At 36.3% G+C, this 14,135-nt stretch overlaps 1 protein-coding gene across 1 annotated transcript in view; it reads left to right on the top strand.

Moving 5' to 3' along the window:
* Positions 1-13,230, top strand: part of LOC106076304 (uncharacterized) — a 114,503-nt gene extending 101,273 nt beyond the window's left edge. The window contains exons 6-11 of the mRNA XM_056028519.1: positions 2,074-2,280; positions 4,639-4,839; positions 6,985-7,119; positions 7,619-7,756; positions 9,750-9,830; positions 12,426-13,230. Coding sequence (XP_055884494.1) covers positions 2,074-2,280; positions 4,639-4,839; positions 6,985-7,119; positions 7,619-7,756; positions 9,750-9,830; positions 12,426-13,060 — 1,397 coding nt within the window. The 3' untranslated portion in view covers positions 13,061-13,230. The remainder of the gene's footprint in view (positions 1-2,073; positions 2,281-4,638; positions 4,840-6,984; positions 7,120-7,618; positions 7,757-9,749; positions 9,831-12,425) is intronic.
* Positions 13,231-14,135: the final 905 nt, after the last annotated feature.

Genomic DNA, 14,135 nt, shown 5'->3' on the forward strand with positions numbered 1-14,135 from the left:
GGAAAAACATCAATTACTAAGTTATTATTGCAAAGACAAAAAAAAAAGAGTTATATATTCATTATCTGTAAATCAAAACACATATTATATCAAAAATTGTCAAAACCATCGGAGTTTCCCTTTAAATGTGTATGAGAGGAAGGATAAGCCACAGACGCAGGTTTATGGTAATTTTATTAAGGCTAAATTCAGCCAAAAATAAAAAAGTAAAAATATACTGTTTTCTAAATTAGAACTTTTATTAGAGCATGTTCGAAACTCCCCATCAGTGCCTCATGTGAGTCTCACGACCGAAACGAACTCAAACTTGAAAACCGATCGGTATGAACGGGACCAGACGAAGTGTGCTTACCCTAACCGAACTATATCAAGATTTGCAATACTGAAAATCTTTTACTTTGCAAATTCCTAAAGTACATTCCAATTTTACATTAACAGCAAAACTGCAATTACTGCCATATAAGCAAGTGTTTTGGAGTCTTAAACTGACCTAGCTGTAAAAGGAAAGACAAATGTATTAAAAATCTTCTTCCTGAGACTTTAAAAAGTGACAATTTGGTAATTGTTAATAATAATGGAACGCCGGTATGGACAGTATAGAGGGATTTCTTATGGTCTAACAGTTACGCTGAGCAGGGTACGTATCTCGCATGGAGGACGAACGTATGCCAAAAACAGACTTTTGTTGGTAAGCTTAAAAGTGGTCTACGTATACTGGTACCCCACGGAAACGCTTATGACCAGATTTGGCGCCAACTTACAATGATTGACAAATAAGAGAGCACCCGGTTGCATGCAGCTTCAAGACAGCTGGAGGTCATTTATGTTATCTACTAAGGCCGCGGAATACTCATTTGAGACCAAAAGAAAATCCGCTGCCGAGGACAGACGTAGACGGTGAAAAGAAAATCTAAATTATTCCCTCTAGGACAATGGATATGCCTGCACTGGGTATTGCAAATTATGTAGGTCACAACGTGGGCTGCGTAGCAACTTCTCCCAGCAATGCATCCATCCCCAACCTATCCATTTTGTAGGCCTTAAAAACTTTATTCCTAAACTAACTATACAGTAGGACTAGATCACGTCTTTCCTAATACGAATGTCCTGCTCGGAGGACAGATATTTTCTGTCTTTTAATGCTAGCATAACCTTCCGAAACAACATTTTTAAGGAGAAAGTCGCTGAATACTATTTTAGGTAGCATCAATACAAAAAAGAATCCAAATAATTATTTATAAACAAAAGTAATATTAAAATTTCTTTCAAAGTGCTTAATATTCATTGGGGATAAATGTCCCAACAGTGACATATTAACACACCATGTGTGACAGCTTGCCCCACAGCAATTTTTAGAACATGTAATACAAATAACATTTTATTGGTTCGAGCTTTAAAAATAGAAACTCAATTTGTTACTAATACTTAGCGACTTGAAACAGTTAATGTTGGACAATCATTTCAACATTAGAGGTGTTTTACAGCACAATTACGAAAAAAAAAAAAAAATTCACCTTAGTAACTGTCTACATTTATCTCCGCGGTTGCCCAAGACTTGGATTTATTTGTATAGCTATTTGCATATGTTTCCGTAAACATCTCAAATGTAGTTTTGCTTTTTTGCATTTTTGATAGCGCACTAAATTATAATGATATAGTGTTTCTGACAACTTGCCTCTGTGACTTTTAGCCCCAACCTTTCTAGTTTTCTAACCAAACTCGAACTTAAATAGAGGCAAAATGAACTGAACGTTTGATTCCAGCCCTTAACTGAGATAATCATTCCCATGAGTCTTCCACGCCTCTTTGGTTTGGTCATGTTGCGCTTGATGAAGAATGATTGCATTATGAAAGTCATCCTAGTCCTGTATGGACAATTTGCAATAGGCTCAAGGGAAACAATAGAGATATACAACTTTTTTTGTCATTTAAAGATAAGATAATATAAGTTTTAATGGCTCAATCAAATGGAAATTCAAGTTGACTACAATTGACCACCTCCTCAGCGTCACTACTGTAACAGAAACAACATAGATACAAACTTTGATGTTAATAGCATCGTCTGTTTATCAGGTCGCAACATGGCCCTAAAACAACGCGTAACAACAGATTTGACGCAGATTATCCCAGATGTGACTTTGATAGCAGACGGCAATAGAGACACGAACCTAGAAGAAAGCTGCACCTCGGTTGGTGATGTAAAGATGTTGCCGTCAAAATCGTGGTCTCTAACTTTTGAGGAGCCTGTCGTTGCAAGTAATATTGAAATTCTTAGCAAAGGTAAGGAGTTTATTCTAATTCTTGTTATTTCAGTCTAAAACTGTTCATAGTTCTTAATTCAAAGTGCAAAGTTTATTTGCCCAGAAATAAAAAAAAAGGTAGAGGTAAAGTCCATCCAACTAAATAAATAACCTGACAAACTTCATGTAATGTAAACGACTATGGTATGTGTTTGCCATAAGCTGGGTTTAAAGATGACCATTTGAGTGTGTCTAGGGGTTTTTAGGTAAGGACCCTCACTTAGGTACTGACAGTCTTAGAGCTAAATAGGCAGGCAACTAATGCAATATATAAAATCATATACAGGTTTATTGTACAAATGCAATGGTGGAATGGTAATTTACATAGGGTTGGGCTGCAAGCTAACCTATACATTGATCATCATTAGATGTTAAGAGCCAAGTGGTTCGAGTGTCATTAGGCTTTTTTGCTTATCTTTATCAGAGTCTGGTGCTGTCGTTTAAAGACTGGTGTGGCTGGTGCTGACATTGTCTGCTGGTGGGCCGGCCGAATGGGTCCAGGCGGTTCAATGGTCTGTAGAGGCGGAGATCAGCTGCGACTATGGTCAGCGAAGCCAGTGACGGGTCTTGGCAAGCGTTGTTGTTTGGACGCTGATGAGTTGACAAGCTGATGAGGGATGAGCAAATGACAATTTGAATCGACACGACTTATCAGCAGGTGCTTAATCAACAAGAGCAGATTACCTATGGATATAAAGCACCAATCCAAAGTAAAAGAAAAGGGAATAATAATGTGTAGAGCTCAGAGACATGAGAATGATCCTCCCTTCACTGGGTCTTTAACCACGAGGTTTATCCAGATGGATGGTCGGAGAGGGGATGGGGTAAGAGTGATGGGGCGATAAGCCGAAAATGTGATGAAGACAATTTGGCGCCACCAAGAGAAAAGTCACTGTTTGATTCCAGACGAAAGTTTCTCGGGAGAGACATTGCGTCAAGGTGTGAATCGGGAGATCAAGAAACTCAAAAGATTTGTCTACTGATATCCCTTTGTCTTCCTGCACAGGTGGTCAGAGAAGGTGAAGGGGAGATCACCAGGTATTGGCCAGAGCAACGAAGATTACGTCTTGGCACTGGTCAGCAAGTCTAGGCACCATGAGTCAAAATTTGGTCATAGCCGTGAGAAATATGAGCCAACAGAAAATTAAAAAAACAATTATTATAATATTTTATATATGGCCTCCTTCAGTCGTAACGAAAAGGGTTGATCTCATTGAAAACTTTAGGGAGATAAAAGCCTGGGAATTATTGATGGTGGGAATTATGTCGCCCACACAGCAGTCCCCCCCCTCTCCACGCAGCTGATGTGACCAAAGGAAAGGAATATATCCGATACAGTTTGGGATCAGTAGCGACGCAGGTTGTGCCAGACTGTAGCACTGCTTGCTACAATATGCCTTTTTTTACCTTTACCTTTACCTTTACCTATCCCTTAGTCTGTTGGACAGTTGAGGCACCAAGCAAGATTTGTCGACCGTCTTTCTCCATTCCTCCCTTTTTTTGCCTTGTTTAAAACCTCTATCAATGGTAGGCCGTCCATTCTTTTATGTTGTCCTCCCATCGCTTTCAATGTCTGCCTCTTCTTCTTTTTCCTTGGCACTGTTCCCTGAAGGAAGGTCTTTGCGAGCCCCGTGGATCTTGTTATAAGGCCATATATTTTAAGCTTGCGTTTATTTACAATAGTTAGCAGGTCCGCATTTGGTCCCATCGCTGCGGTAACCCTGTCTCTAATCTCTTGGTTTGTGATGCGGTCTTTGAAAGTAATTGCCTAAGATTCTTCTGTAGCATCTCAATTCCATTGCTAGGATCCTCCTTTCTAGCTCTGCAATCAGTGTTCAAGACTCGCAAGCATATAAAATGTGGCCATGACCAGGGAGCGCATCAGTCTGATTTTGGTGCCAAGGGGCCAAGCCCTTGTCTTTCCAAATTATTTTCAGTTTTGAAAGGGCTGCTGTGGACTGTGCTATTCGGGCCAGTATTTCGGGTTTTGTTCTCTCATCTGAGGCAATAGCTTCCATATAATAGGACAAATTTGTACAAATGCTTCTTCTTCCCCAGTGCTATTTGAGCATGGAATGGGTTGCCTGAGCCTGCAAGGCCAACCAGTGACTTGGCAGAAATTAAGTCTTTGGTTAACAAGCATGACTAGATGTATGTCGCGTTTAACACGTCTCATTTTTTGAAGTAGCGTCTTTATTAGATAAAAAATGATGACATACGATAAAAACGTCAATGAATAATACGAAACTATACAAACAATAAGAAACAAAACATGACAAGATATCTTTGTTTTAAATCCTCATAAAGTAAAAAGATTTTTCTTTTTTTTTACCATTAGGCAATTTCACCAGATCGGGTATTCTTTTTTTGGAGACCTTTGATCAGAACAAAGTTATTTTGTTCAATACAAGGGATCCCTACAATGTTCAACTGTATCCCTATCATCACAAAGCTCCTATATCGGGGATAAAGGTCACGTACAAGAAAATCAACTCGCGCTATTTAATACTTTCCCTATGCGAAGTTTCTGTCTATGGAGGTAAGAACTTTAAGCAATAATCACTACTGTTATTATGGTACGAATTTTTAATGGGATCAATTTATTTCTTAATATTCATATTTAGTAATAATAATAATAATAATAATAATAATAATAATAATAATAATAATCTTTATTATCCGTAAGGAAATTTGTCTTACAATTTGTGCATTACACCAAACAAAAAACATTATAACTATAAGAAACCAAAGTGTACATTCACACCAGACTCACTCATAATTTACATGTGACAAAGTTTATACCAGAATGTTCTTATTTAATGATTTGATTGCCAGGGGAACAAAAGAGTGTTTGTGTCTGTTTGTGCACAATGTCCGTCTGTCACACTCAGATCTGAAATTCAAGAACACTAATGAACAATCTTATTTTACCAAACGTTGTGGCTTGCAAAATTTAATTTTGTTTTCTAAAAGCAAACGTTTAGTTTATACATTCAATTATGCAAGCGATTTCTTCATAAAAACACTTCAATTCTAAAACAAGAAATAAATGTAAGGGAGATTATAATTACAATATGTTAACAATTCATAATTTTTTTTCTGTGTAATTTCAATATCACTTATTTATATATAGACATATAATGTACCAGATTTGCTTACAAAATATATAAGTATTTGTTAATGTTTTTTTTTCTGGTTCAGTAGCTACTTAAAGAAAGCATTTATGTTTAATAAAGGCTAATAATGCACTTTACAAGTAAATGTCATTATTTTAAGCGGCCCCCGAAAGGGGAAAAGAAGATACAATTTTGTGTGGTCTGTCTGTCCGTGCTTCTATTTTAAACGTTTTAAAAAAAAACTACATAATTTCTTTTATACATTTAAACATTCCACTTATGAAGAATGAAGCCCCTGCACCTAAACCTAAAATAAGTTAAATCTGAATTTACTTTACTTTTTCACTCTTTGTATATCTAACTGTGTACGACAGACTAAGAGTTGGACAGACAAACTGCAGAAAAGATATAGACATTTTGAATGTGATGCTACTTTAAAACATTTTTAGTTTAATTATTTAATTTTCAGATGATCTTGTAGTAAAAAGAAAAGAAGATATAATTTTGTGTGGTCTGTCTGTCCGTCCTTTTGTTCCCATTTGGATCTCGTAAACTAAAACTACTTTTTTTCTTTTCTGAAAGCGAAAAAATTTTTTTTTTAAATCACTTATGCAAACAGTATTTTAATAAAAATACACCATTTTTACAACTATTCATTATAAATAGTAACAAACACGGGAGGCTATTTAGTAAGGGAGGCGACTATTCACCATATTTTAAAAACATTAATTATTTAATTTTAAGATGATCTTGTAGTAGTGAGAAACTGACGTAACAATGAAGACAATCAAAATACAAATCTTTTATTAGGTGTAAGTGTATCAATTAGTTTGGATCAGTCATGTAACTAAATTTGTAGCAAATCTAGACCAACAATAATACATTTGCGCAATCATATATTATATTTTTAAGAAATTATTTTCGCTTAGCACAATTTATTTTTATAGTTTTCTCAATATACTATGATCCTATTAATAGTTGAAATGTTTGGAAATGAAAAGGGGGGGTGTAGAAAGAATCTTATGGTAATTGCTTGTTAAATGCATTTTTTTTTAAAACTGTACGACTTAAAATTATAACTCGCGTGTTCAAGCAAATACACTAACCACTTTGCCAGCGAAGTGCTTATGAAAAAAAAATGTTTTACAGTTATGTATTGTTAGTTTCAAAGTTTTAAGTGACACCTCTTCACACAAAGTATAATGGGAACTTATTTAACTTATTCTATCACATCTTTCAAGTACAATATTTCCCCCTTCTTCCTTCCACAACATAACTAATTAATGCTGCTTATTTAAACGATTGGGATATTGTATTTATTGGTTCTTGTTTTGTCAGGTACATGAAATAATCTGTGCGAAATTTCAACTTGATCCGGGATTGAGTAATGCAGAAATAACATACACAAACTTTTTTACCAGTTAGTATATAGACTGATGGACAGAGTGAGTCGATATACAAACTTTGTAACAAGAGAAAGGCTGCATGTTAAATGAAGAGAGACACAATGAGTAAAGTTAAACATTTGCTATGAATTATTATATTCTGTCTATTTCTGATCCAAACAGAGTGTGTCCCTGGCAGATGGGGCCTAGACTGCAAACAATCATGTGGCAGTCAATGCCCAGGCTCTTGCAATGAATTTGACGGAACATGCCCAGTTGGTTGCCTTGGTTACAAAGACGGCCCTATCTGTAGCAAAAGTAATAACAATTTTATTCAATAAAATTTGTTGTTCAAAATTTGTACTGATAAAACCACAATGTCTGCAAGGTGACCTTTACATCATCTTCCCTATAGACATCAATGTCTGCAAGGTGACCTTTACATCATCTTCCCTATAGACATCAATGTCTGCAAGGTGACCTTTACATCATCTTCCCTATAGACCACAATGTCTGCAAGGTGACCTTTACATCATCTTCCCTATAGACCACAATGTCTGCAAAGTGACCTTTACATCATCTTCCCTATAAACCACAATGTCTGCAAGGTGACCTTTACATCATCTTCCCTAAAGACATCAATGTCTGCAAGGGGAGTTTTCCTTTTTTTTTTTTACTATACTTTTGACAAGTTTTATGATTACATTCACTTAGGGTTACAAATCAGAAACACGGTTTGAACATTACTTATGCTATGAATGTTTTAATCATCTAATTTAACCCTCAGATTCATTACGTTCTTTTTGTTTCTGTCTAGAGTGTGAACAAGACACATGGGGAGTTAACTGTCAAGAGAGGTGCAGTGAGAAATGTGCATTCAATATGTGCGCCCGTAGAAACGGTCTTTGCAGTGCAGGATGTAACGCCTACTCAGACCCCCCGTACTGCACACAAGGTAACCATACATATGATAATTAATGATATAAACTCTATATAATAAACGACAAGTACCACATACTGATTTATCTTCAATAGATGTCTGGAACAGTTAAACGGATTTTCATGACATTGTGTACACAGATTCGTGACATTGTGTACACAGATTCATGACATTGTGTACACAGATTCATGACATTGTGTACACAGATTCATGACATTGTGTACACAGATTCAAGACATTGTGTACACAGATTCATGACATTGTGTACACAGATTTGTGACATTGTGTACACAGATTCATGACATTGTGTACACTGATTCATGAAATTGTGTACACTGATTCATGACATTGTGTACATAGATTCATGACATTGTGTACACAGATTCATGACATTGTGTACACAGATTTGTGACATTGTGTACACAGATTCATGACATTGTGTACACTGATTCATGAAATTGTGTACACTGATTCATGACATTGTGTACACAGATTCATGACATTGTGTACACAGATTCGTGACATTGTGTACACAGATTCATGACATTGTGTACACAGATTCAAGACATTGTGTACACAGATTCATGACATTGTGTACACAGATTTGTGACATTGTGTACACAGATTCATGACATTGTGTACACTGATTCATGAAATTGTGTACACTGATTCATGACATTGTGTACACAGATTCATGATATTGTGTACAATGATTCATGACATTGTGTACACAGATTCATGACATTGTGTACACAGACTCATGACATTGTGTACACAGATTCATGACATTGTGTACACTGATTCATGATATTGTGTACACAGATTTATGACATTGTGTACACAGTTTCTATAAACTTGCTACGTACTTGATAAGAAACGGTTTTGTTAGATTCTCAGACTGATCGATGCAATTTACAAATCAAAAAAGCAAATATTCTTTATAACAAAATGTTATTTAATTTTCAGTATTACATTAAATTTATGAAATGTTAGATATAGTGTGCAACAATGGTTTTAGCAATATCCTGGTCGGCCATTTAGGAGCCTGTACTTAGTAACAATGTGACTTTAAATGGCTGCCTCCTACCTTCACAATTTTTTTTTTAAATTAGCAATTCAGAATGAAATTCAGCAATGAAACAAATTACACCAGATTAAAAATAACTTTTTTTTTACAAGTTGCAAAGCCGTGCGCATGCGCAATTTGCCAGAATGGCAGTTTTATAGCTGATTAAATTGAGAAAACCTAGACAGAGTCTTTAAAAAACATAGGAAAGCCTATATTATTCTTTACATTCGAAATCTCTTCTCATAGTACCATGCAGTTACATAGATGATGAGATAAGTCTATTCTGTTGCATTTACGCAACTGCTAATTTCAGCCTTAAATTTATTTTACAATATCAAGTATCGACTACCATTGGGATATACAAATATGTGCTGTCCCATCCCATCCCTTTCCATGGCACGTTTCAGGTGGAATTCCCATGGTAATAACATTCCTATGGACAACAGTGGCAAAAAAGCTGACAGCTTAGCAGCAAAAAAGCTGTTAGCCTAGCCGCAGAAAGCTGACAGCTCAGCAGAAAAAAAATATGCCAGCTCAGCAGCGAAAAACTGAAAGTTCAGCAGCAAAAAAGCTGACAGCTCAGCAGCAAGAAAGCTGACAGTTCAGTAGCAAAAAAGCTATTAGCTCAGCAGCAAAAAAGCTGACAGCTCAGGAGCAAGAAACTGACAGTTCAGTAGCAAAAAAAGCTGTTAGCTCAGCAGCAAAAAAGTTGACAGCTTAGCAGCAAAAAAGCTGACAGCTCAGCAGCAAAAAAGATGACAGTTCAGTAGCAAAAAGCTGGCTAGAAGAAAAAGAAGCAAGGAAAGTCTGAAGTGTCTAAAAGGGCCCAAATACTTAAAGAGAAAACTGGTTGACCCTGTCTCATAAACTATGTCAATTTTGTTTTTATAATAAAACTCAGATAAAATATAGGAACAAACTTTTTTGTTTTTCTTTTAGATTGCAAGGGAGAGAATTACGGTCGCGATTGTTTGTGTGATGGTAAGGATAGAACTGAAGCTTGCAACCCGGAAATAACAGGTATGAAATAAATGCGACATCTGTGTCTTAAATTTGTAATAGGGATTGTCGCTGATAAAACTGAAACTAGTTAACATATTATTTTGTTTGTTTATGTTTTACATGCTTTGGGTGTTCCTTCAGAGTTGAAGATAATTTACTTCCTAGTCCAAACCTCTCTCAGGACGATGGGATGGAAGTGGGCAGGGTTTGAACCCGGGACTATCGATTAGCCCCAACAACATTCCAGCGCGCAAACCGCACGACCAGGCAGCAAGACCCTACTACACCCCAACATAACCAACACTCTGTTCGGCAGAAGAAAAAAATAATATCTTAAAAAAAGATATACATAAATAAATATATATAGACAGGACGTAAGCATTCTGGTGAGTCTTTCCTTTTCGGTGGTGTGTCTCGAAGTCATAGGTTTGCAGAAGTTCAATGCACCTAGCGACTTGTCCTTCAGGACTTTTAAGTAACAGCAGCCATTGAAGAGCGACGTGATATGTCCTTATAATAATAATCTTTACTGTCCGTACGAAAATTTGTCTTTAAAAATGTGTGCATTACAGCAAACAAAACATTATAACTATAAAAACCAAAATGTACATTCACACCAGACTCATTCATAATTTACATGTTAAATGTTTATGTCAGATTGTTCTTATTTAATGATTTGATTGCCAGGGGAACAAAAGAGTGTTTGTGTCTGTTTGTCTTTGCTATCGGTGTCTTGTATCTCTTTTGTGATGATAAAATCACAAAATTCTGACCCAAAGGGTGATTCTTTATTTCTAAATTCTTTTTAGCTTTTTTATGGATGTTTGTGTCCAACAGCTGCCCAAATAGGTTTTGTTTTTTTGCCAATGACTTTACCATCTACATGTAGGACTCTATGAAGTTTATTTTTATTCTTCATGCTCAGATTGCCATACCAGGCAGTGATACTAAAACGTAAAATATTGCAGAAGTGAGCGTAATAAAACATAGCAAAGGCCTTTTCGCTAACATTAAACGAGGACAGTTTTCTCAGAAGTCGTTAATTTTGCTGCCCTTGTTTTTGCTGATAAAAGTCAGTATTTGCAATAAAATTTTACTTTATTGTCTAGAATAGTACCTAGATATTTAAAAGTGTGCACTATTTCAATAGTTTCTCCAGCTATGGATACACAATTTTCAGCTGTACAGGGTGTTGGTTATGTTGGGCTGTAGTGGAAGTAGGGTCTGCCTAATGTGGATTAGGGAGGGGCATTCAAAGAGGATATGGTTTACGGTTTCAGAGGGATGGGCGCAGTGTCTGTAAAGGGGGAGTTGTGTGGAGTTTATTTTGTTAAGGTGGTAATTTAATAGTGGTCTGTGTCCTGTTCTTAGTTGGAAAATTGTAGATTGTTCTTTGCGGGGGAGGAAGTTAATACTGTCCAGTTTGTTAGGCGTAGTCATTTCTTTGTACATGGCTCTGCCTGTGTTTCCTGATGCCCAATGGTTGTGCCACTCCTCTTTGTGATTGTTGACTAACATTGACCTTAGGGTGAGGTAGTTAACAGGTCTATCTGGTTGTTCCATAGATGAACCTTCGATAGCTTGTCTGCCTTTTTATTTCCCATGCCAATGTGTCCAGGGATCCACTGTAGTGTGGTATTGATATTTAATTTTGATATCATCTGATGGATTATCACAATTAGTGTTGTCAACTCTCTTGGGCTGTTTGAGGTGCTGCTGTTAAGTGCTTGCAGAGTAGATTGGGAGTCTGTAAAGACAACAATATCTGATGGTGGTTGCACTCCTTCATATAATTTGTTTTCCACTGTCTGTAGTGCTATGGTAATTGCCTCAATTTCGGATTGGAAGTTTGAGCAGTAATCGACACAGGGTGCGCTTATCTCAAAGTGTTTATTTTTAGGGAAGACCAGGAAGGCACCAAGACCAGCATTGATGGTGGCTTTGAAAGCCGATCCGTCTGTATATATATGGATAGCTGTTTTTTTTTATAGTTTTCAATTGTTTCAAGCGTGCCTACTTTGAGCTCCAGTGGATTTGATTCTTTTGTTAAGATGTTATTTAATAAATGTGTTTTGATGGTTGTTTGTAGTTTAGTCTGGGCGTTATGTTTGAAAATCTGGTAATTTTTTCTCTGTTATTGGGTAGGTGGTGTTTTAGGGCTAGTTCGTCAGTAAGTTGGATCAGAGTCCTTTGCTTTTTTTGGTTGTTTTTCCTATTTCTCTGTGTTAGTAATTTATTAGAATGATCGTCCTCCAACCTTCTGTATCTGTCAATAGCTTCTAATGCTGCTCTGTTGCGCCTTAACTTAAGAGGTTCAATATTGGAGTCTATTTCACAGGCTGCTGTGTGTGTAGTTCTCATACCTCGACTAAATAGCCGCAAGGCTTGGTTTTGGATTGTGTCTAATGATGATTGATAGGTTTTGTTGGGAGCTACTTGTATGGCGAGACAGATCTGACGTATCCAGTGTATAACTGTCGTAAGGTTTTCTTTTCAGCTCCCCAGGATGTTCCTGCTACGTGTTATACAATACAGACTTACACAGTACAAGTATGCCGCCGGCGTTTCAATAATTTTATTTTCATAATTTTTTAAATTTTGATTTTGTTTCAGGTAAGGTGACAGTTTTTACTAAAAGACCAAGCTCGTGCCGTGACGTTGTAAGCACACAAGAACGGGTTGTTGTCAGATTAGTTTCCGGGTTTAAGGTCATGTGTGACACCAAGTCTTTCGGCGGAGGATGGATCATCTTTCAAAGAAGAATTAACGGAAAAGTCTCATTCTCCAGAGGCTGGGACGAGTACCGTAACGGCTTTGGAGACTATGACATCGGGGAGTTCTATCTGGGGAACGAAAACCTTTTCAAATTGACATCAAGGCGGCGATACGAGCTCAGAGTGGATCTGGAGTTTGGGAAGAGGAACTATAGCATCCCATTTTTAAAATTTAGAATTATGAGCGAAAGAGAGAAGTATAAGCTCGAGATTGAAAGCACTGCCCCGTATTCTGACTCGCTAACTTATCACAACGACATGAAGTTCTCAACGTTTGATAACGACAATGACCTGGACACAGGAGGGAATTGTGCTGCAGTATTTACTGTGGGATGGTGGTACCGGAGTTGCCATACTTCCAATCTTAATGGACTCTGGGGAAACTCAGATTTCGGCTTTGGTTTAAACTGGGATTCTATAACGAATACCTCGAGCAGTGCTACATTTACTGAGATGAAAATAAGAGAAGTGTAACATAAATATATGCGGTCTCTTATTATCCTTAAATAGCTTTAAAAATACCACTTTTGTGCTTAAAGCATTGAGCAACATTTTGTTTATACCAATCAAACGTTTTATCTGAAAGTTATATTTAGATAGATATTGAAACACATAAATAAAAAAAGGATATATTCCGCAATGTCTTTAGTGTTATATTTGTCTGTTTCCATAAATCTAAGATTTAACACAATAGATTTATATTCTTTTTTTTCTCATTTCTAAACTAAATACCTATAAACAAGTATGGTCTATTTATTATCAAAGCCAATATATATATATATATATATATATATATATATATATATATATATATATATATATATATAATCATTTTATTTCTTCAATATAGTTATAACAAAATTACAATGAGATATTGTGTTAACACACAAACTTAGAAGTGGCCCCCGTTGAATTCGCCCATAGATGTTGTTTTGATAGTTTAAATGAATGAAATAAAAAAAAATCATTTAGCGTTTTATTTTTCACATGAAAGCAAACAGGACAACACGTCATCAAAATAGTGCTTCTTCAGCCTTTTTGGAATCGGGATTAGAAGACAAACATCTTGAAAGCAGAGTTGCATTAACTGATCACCTAAAAACCTCACAGAAATCTCCCAGATACATTTTCCATTAAGATATCGGAGTACAGGGCACTAAGCATGCATAAGCATAAAAGTTGCTTTATACAAATGGATAAAAAAAAAATATTAGCACATTTCAATTCGAGCACACAAATAACTTTTGAATCTATGATGTCCACTCCGTTATATTACGAAACCTATATCTCTACGTAGTTTCGTTCCGCTAAAAGTTTACTTTGCCTGCAACGTAAAGCACAGATTTAAAAAACAATCATGTCATGAAGTGTGATTGTCTCAGCTTTATACGTTTTCGTTCAGCGAACGGGTCGTCAGCTAACACCCCCACCACCACCCCATTACATTTTAATCTTAATTGACCTTGTTGAAAAAAATGTATCCACTATTGAATAATGGAAATATCTTCATTCCAAAGATTAAAGGTTAGTGCAAAGTTTCTCATGACTA

This window comes from Biomphalaria glabrata, chromosome 5 (genome assembly GCF_947242115.1).
Source record: "Biomphalaria glabrata chromosome 5, xgBioGlab47.1, whole genome shotgun sequence".
Classification (NCBI taxonomy): domain Eukaryota; kingdom Metazoa; phylum Mollusca; class Gastropoda; family Planorbidae; genus Biomphalaria; species Biomphalaria glabrata.